The sequence below is a fragment of the Narcine bancroftii genome, chromosome 1 (genome assembly GCF_036971445.1).
Source record: "Narcine bancroftii isolate sNarBan1 chromosome 1, sNarBan1.hap1, whole genome shotgun sequence".
NCBI classification, from domain to species: Eukaryota; Metazoa; Chordata; class Chondrichthyes; order Torpediniformes; family Narcinidae; genus Narcine; species Narcine bancroftii.
Window position 1 is genome coordinate 117,716,138 of NC_091469.1, and position 7,293 is coordinate 117,723,430.

Sequence of the window (7,293 nt, forward strand, 5' to 3'; positions counted from 1 at the left end):
AGCAGACAAGTTCAGCTTCCTCAGTATTGACTGAGACTGATGTAGAGTTTGGTTGGACAGAATTCGTTAAGTGCATCCAGGAATGTTTTCTCAAGCAAAATGTAGATGTCCTCAAGAGGGATAAGGTTTGACCTCCTTTGGGAAGTGAGGCTGGGCCTGAGGTATTGATGAGGAGCATTTTGGGAATGAGGTTAATCTTAAATTAGGAAAAATCTAATTCTAATGGCATTAGGAACTTGCAATGATTAATTGGGAGAGGCTCCAGTGGCTTGTGTTATAAAAGGATACTGGATAGGCTGGGACTGTTCTCCCTGGAGCAAAGAAGACTGAGGGGTGAATTTACAGAGATTAATAAAATCATGAGGGTTGTAGATAAGGTGGATTTTCACATATTTTCTCCAGTGTACATTCATTTAAAACTAGAGAGTAAAGGTTGAAAGTAAGAAGGGAAAGACTTAAAAGAGAACTGAGGAACAGGTTTTTTCAGACAAAGGGTAATAGATATGTGAAATGAGCTGCCAGAATTACAATTTTTAAAGGAGATTTTGACAGGTACATGGATATGACAGGTTAAGGGTATATGAACCAATTGCAGGCATTTGACTAGATCAAAGGACATCTTGGTTGACGTGGATGACTTGGACTGAAGGGCCTGCATCCATGCTGTGTCCCTATGAACATGGGTATGAATGACTAAGCATTACCTTATGTATGCTTGGTCACAGAACTCGTTCATTTTAGAATGCATATGACTTTGTTCATGGGTTGGGGGAAAGTGGGCAGCTGGTGATATGTTTCCTGATTAAAATGTCTGAATGTTGCTCACACAGAATACCACTGAGTCGTATAGAATCTGCAGTGTGCTGATGGAAGAATCATTGATCAGAGGTGGTTTCATCCCTCGTCGTGCATACTGTTTTGCAGTAGCACTTGCAATCAGACAGGTACAGTTTTTTTTAAATCCATTTTAGCATCATTAAAGAAGAAAGTTGCTTCTGGTCCACATGGCCTAAAAGTTAAGCACACAGGAAATTTTCCTTTGTGAGCACTTCAGTTTTTACTGTCTTTTCTGATAGAGGAACACTTGAAATGCATAATATACAATTCATTTATTTATTTTGCAAATTAAAATGTTGGCTGTTTTTTTGAATCAGACTGCTTTCTAATCCAGTTCAGTCATATCCAATAAGAGCGAAAGTTGATGTTCTGTACTTTTGGTGTCACCTAATGTCGAATTGACATTTTTGGTGTGGTCATGGACCAGTCATATCGATGCCATGACTACAAAATCGGGTTAGAACCTCTATTTCAAGAACAGTTTTTTCTCAATTGCCATCAGGATCTATCTTTTGAGTCTCAAAACTTTTGAAAACTCTTCCCAGAAACACTGTGAGGGTTTTACTGCCATAAGGATGGCAATGAATAAGAAGTGACTCCATTTTCCCAAGAAACAAAGATGAACAAGAAATGGTATTACTGTCAGTGAACTATTTTAATTATTGAATATGTAACCTGCTGACACTTGCTGCTGATGTGCAGGCAAGACTGACTTTCCTTGGAGAAATATGTAATTGTCAAAATGCTGGCTATTGCAAGCAACTCTGGTGTCCTGAAAGATAAATATAATTGGGTTTCTTGCATGCCAGCATTTTGGCCCCTTCTGGTTGCTTTTGAAGATACAGCTGTGGGTGACTGAAATTCATGTGAAACTCTATCGGGTATCATTTTCTAGGGCCTTGACCCTATCAACGAAAGAGCAGACAAAATACTCAACTAGGACTGAATGGCTGACAGAATGAGGAAAGGAGGCTGGGATGAAAGATTTTATGAATGCAACCTATCAAATGCTGCCAGTTGGGGGTTAGAAAATGCAAATGAGTTTTCAATGGTACAAAATTTAGTCTTCCAAGTGTGTGCAGGCTACTGCCATAGGTTCCAAGATTATATTTTTTTTAATTGGGAGTTGTGAAGAAGGATGTAAAGGAATACAGCTAGATATAGACCCGTTGAAAAATTGGACATAAAAATGGCAAATGTAGTTAAATCCAGATAAATGTGAGATGTTACACTTCGGATGGTCAAGTGTAAGAATAAAGTATGCAGTACAGGACCCTTTGCAAAAAGATGTACAAATGGATCTTGGGGTGCAAGTCCACAGCTTCCTGACAGTGGCAACACAGCTAGATAAGGTGATGAAGAAAGTGTATGGCATCATATCTAAAAAAGAAATTAGGAGCAAATTTGAGACTCCCAGAACAGTCAATTTAAAAGTATAATAACAGATACACTTATGGTTAAGAAATTTTAACTAATATGCATATAAAATTACAAGAAACTACAAGGAAAAAAGATTTATATAAATCAAAATTACGATGGGAGAAAGATTTAAATATACAAATTCAAGAGGAAATATGGTCAAAATTGTGCTTTGAATACAATTAATGCTAGATATCAAATGGTTCAATCTAATTTTCTTCATCAATTATATTACACTCCACATAGATGGACTTAACTCTAATTATTTTGATGTGTTTTCGATGGACCAAGAAAATAGGGACTTTTTTTACATTCGGCATGGTCCTGTGAAAAAGTGGAAAGGTTTTGGAACGATTTGAGTGTATTATTATTGGCAAATTATGAAGATAAAGATACAAAAAGATCTAAAAATATTTTAACTTAGAAATATTATATGAAAAAGATATAAAACTGAAATTGGATAAATATCAAGAAAAAAATTTAAGTATAGCAACTGCAAATAAATATATAGCAGTAACATGGAAAACGTGGTATTATTAGGCAGGTGGCATATTGAAATGCAAAATTGTATACCTTTAAAAAAAATTACATATAGTTTAAGAAATCGAGGTGAAAATTCCATCCACCTTATCCACTTCACCCACCCCTTTCAATGAGAAGCTATAAAAATAATCAATGAATAGTATATATGCTAATATTATATATGTAGAAGTAGGTGTCCTTTTCTTTTTCTTTCTTTTGAGAGGAGGGTGGCTGGGGAGAAAATTTTTTTAAATGTTTTGTATCATTTTGCATATTTTATGATAATTGCTATATTTCTGAATTATTGCATTGATACAAATGATAAATAAAATTATCAAAAAAAAGATATTGTATGGCATGCTTGCCTACATAGACCAGTGTGTTGAATATAAAAGTCAGAAAGTTGTGTGGCAGCTATATAAACTTTCGTTGGGCCGTATTGGAATTTGGTCACTGTATTAGAGGAAGGCCTTGAAGAGGGTACAAAAGAGGTTCACAAAGATACTGTCTTAATTAAAGAATGTTAGTTATAAGGAGAAGTTGGACAAATTTGGATTCTTTTCCTGGAGGGTCAGAATTTAAGATGGGTAGGGGTTATCTGAGAGAAGTAGGAGAGAAAATTATGGGAGGCATAGATACAATAAATAATCCAGTCTTTTTCCGAGGGTGGAAATGTCATACAAGAGGTCATAGTTTTGTGTGAGAGTGGGAATGTTTTAAAGTAGATTTATGATGCTTTTTTTTACATAGTGCGATAGATGCCTTGAATGTGCAGCCAAAGAAAGTTGCAGAAGTAGGTATCATTGCAACATTTAAGAGGGGTTTAGACAGACCCTTAAACAGGCAAGGAATGTGAGGGATATAGAACATGCGTTGGCAGATGGGATTAATTTAAACTGGCATTGTGGCCAAGAGGTCTGTGGCTGTGCTGTGTTCTGTATCTTGTTTCATAAACAGTATTCCATTACTTCTCCATATTTTTAATCTTTCAGTATTTCTGATGCGAAGCCCTATAAGGGAATTATTTGAACTATTAATCTGAATAATAATACTTTATTTTTAACATTATGTGCTCTTTTCAATGTATCCTTTAAGAGGAAAATTATTCATTTGTTTTATTCTTCACTAATGATAGATGTGAATCAATCTAATATATATATATATCTATATATGGTTCACTGCAAACTTGACATGCCTTTGGATGAGAGTATTTGTGAAATAGCTAAATTTTTCTTATTTCAGAATGATGTGGAAAATGCTCAGTCAATCTATTCACAGATTATACACACTGACAGCAACGTTTGTCATAATCTGCATGTAAGTATATATCATTCTAAATGAAAAGATGCATTTAGTAGAACTATTAGTAGTTGAACATCTCATGATGTTTATATCCAATGTAGTACTTCTGAAGAGTAGTTTCTGTTTTACTGTGAGAACATTGTATTAGCCAGTGTGCACATATAAATTCATTAATTTCCTTAAGTTTAGAAATTTGATTTGCATTCTATCTGATGAAGATTTCAACAACTATGAACATGTTTTATTCTTAACACCATATCAAATGTAACTGCTGTATTTGTTCAGGTCCTTCTCTTAGCTTTGTCAGGAGAACACCAGAACCTGATCTCTGTATTGGATGCCACATTCAGAAACAGTGTCTCAAAATTTGTTAAGAAGGTGTCCTTTTCACAAGAAGTGGTAAGATCATAAATTGACAATTCTGTTATACTAAGTGATTGAACTCTTACATACTTTTCCTTTCAGATCAAAATCCCAGAATACTTTACCTAACAAGATTGAGGAATAGTTTCACAGAGTGTAGTGGTCCACTGCAAAAAAAAGGGAAGGATGATAAATACCCAATGTGCCAATAAACCTTGTGTCCTGAGAATTTTTTCCCCATGAAGAATGTCAATCTTGTTTGCACAAAAGAGGTGACTGTTGTTGTCTTATTGGACTGTCGGGAAGGCCAGTGCATGAGTCCAATTCTTAGTTCACCTGATGTCAACTTGCATGGATTTCCCCTGTAATTTTATAACTAGAAGAACCTTGGATCATTTTTTTTCTCAAATCCAGTCCGAAAGAGTCAGGTTTTTATTAATCTACATGGCATTGATTAGACATCCTCAGAACTCTTCCCCAGTAATCATCTATCCAACCAGCCCCTCAACCCACATCCAACTGGAAAACATTTCAATCATCCACTTGATTGCATCTATCAGGAACCATTTGACCCCTCTCCACCACCACAACAATCCCAACACACCAACATTTTCTCTCCACTCCACAACAATCCTGGGAATCTTTTCCCTGGCACGCCCATCTGTATATTACTGTTAGTTTCCTGTCTCATGAACCCTTGTACCTTGCATCTGACAAAACTAGCCTTTATTTAAAAGAAGTGTTAATATTTGTGGTCAGCTATCTTATATATCACAGGCCCTTAATAACTTTGATCCACTTTTCATCAAGATGGCAGTTGTGCGAGAAACTGTGGAGAAGAACTCGGAACTTCAAAGGCAGTGTGAGGATATCTGTGAAATGCTGCAAAAGTCTGAACAAATCACAGCACTAAGTCTCGATGACATGCTGTGTCACACACCAGTTGGAAAGAAACCTCTCAGTCCTTTGTTAGATCAAAGAAAAATTAGCCGACGAACTTTCAGACCTCTGCAGTCAGCCTTGCTGTCTGAATAATTTGACTAGATTATGCATCCTTAGATATCTGCATCCCTACATTGTTCGTAAATTATTAGTTTCCATCCACTCATCTGAAAGAAGTTTATAAAAGATATGGTTCACTACAACACTAAAATAATGTAGTTTATGGTCACTTTTTGTACATTGTAGTTGTTATGCGAGCTGGGAATATTGTACTTCATTTTGAAAAGGTTGCAAATGAAAAATTGTGCAACAATATTTTAATTTGTATACCTTCGTTTCTTGATTGTGGTTAGAGGATGGGGCAGTAAAAGCAATATTAAAACGGTCTTTCTATTTGTATACGCAAAAACATTGCAAATAATTGAGCATATTTTATCAATGAGAGGCTGATAATTCATCAGGCCCTCTGGTTCATTTCAAACCAGAAGCCATATTCTTCCAAAAGCACAAAAAAATTCCAGCTGGTTGCCAACCAAGTATTTTTGAATAAAATTTGAACATTAGTTATAAACAAAATAATGACCTAGTTGTACTGGAGTAAGAATGAAGCTAAGCTTCCTTCACTTGAGTAAAAAAACTTTCATAAATGGCTTTCATCAAGTTTGGAACACTCATATCCCTTCCTTGATTTGAGAGAAACTAATGACGTTTCTGGTCATAGAAGTAAAATGTTGGGAAAACTCCAGAGTTTGGATGTAATATGTGGAAAGAGAATGAGGAATATGTTTTAGTTGAATTATGTATAATGTGAGCAAGATGTTGACATTAAGTTAAAAACCAGAAATAAGCTTCTTCTACTTCAGCCAATGTTTTAACAAAATAAACGAAGCAAAAGAGATTTTCCCCACTTTCCTTTGAATGAGGATTTGATGGGTGATAGTTTTCAAACCTCTGTTTACAATTGCTGTATCATTTATCCAAATGGACAGATTCAACATTATTGACTCGTATGATTCATTACAAGTCCTTTGTCAAATGATATGATTAATTTAAACAAGTTGTACTGTAACAGCTTCTGTCATATTTCTAAATAATATGCAATAAGATATTGCAGTATCCCTTGCAGGTGGAATTGTGTGTTGTCCTTATGATTGCTTTTATTACATTGTGTCACAATGTGAACTGAAATAAGACTTTAAAAAAGAAACTGAATTTTGAAATTAAGTGCACAAGACTGTTTTGCCTTTATTTTCAAATGGTAAGAGGATTTTCCTGCTTGTTTTCAAATAATACAATTCATGTATGATTGATAGTCCAACAAAAAATGTTCTGAATTTGGACAATATAGAACAGCCATGAGATTTTTTTTAAAGTTTATTTGATTCAAAATATTCTCTCATCAGATTAATGTTTCCAACAACTATTTTGTATTTTTGCACTGCCCATCATCACTGGATATAATAAATTGAATGTTCTGCTGCCAGGTGACTGAATGAAAGTGTGAAAATCTGTGTCTGGTACTTGAATACTTGTGTAAAACCCTCTGAAACAGCACTGAGGTTGACTTTGCAATGTCAACTAGGCTCAAGGTGCCTTCATTCTGTACAAACTTGAATTCTAGGTGGTCCACAGGTTTCTAAATTATTTAATTGTAATGGTTTGGTGCAGGGAGTGGCTTACTAAACTATTTCAGATGGCAATTATGAGTTAATACTAATGTCAGTTTGGACTCCGTCACCTGAAGATTAGGTGAGATAAAAATAGCAGCTTGTAGCAGCTCACTGGAGGCTTAAACGATCTGGCTCAGGAGGTTCCGAGTGACGTCATGACATCAAAATGCGATGATATCATTTGGAATGCGCAGGGTTTTAAAAAGCTGCGTGTGACTGAGTAAACGACTTTTACTGA

At 35.3% G+C, this 7,293-nt stretch overlaps 1 protein-coding gene across 1 annotated transcript in view; it reads left to right on the top strand.

The window, feature by feature from the left end:
- ptcd2 (pentatricopeptide repeat domain 2) overlaps nt 1-6,868 on the top strand; it is a 56,233-nt gene extending 49,365 nt beyond the window's left edge. Inside the window, exons 7-10 of the mRNA XM_069936794.1 lie at nt 831-944; nt 4,021-4,095; nt 4,366-4,479; nt 5,254-6,868. Of these exons, the coding sequence (XP_069792895.1) occupies nt 831-944; nt 4,021-4,095; nt 4,366-4,479; nt 5,254-5,478 (528 nt within the window). The 3' untranslated portion in view covers nt 5,479-6,868. The remainder of the gene's footprint in view (nt 1-830; nt 945-4,020; nt 4,096-4,365; nt 4,480-5,253) is intronic.
- Nucleotides 6,869-7,293: the final 425 nt, after the last annotated feature.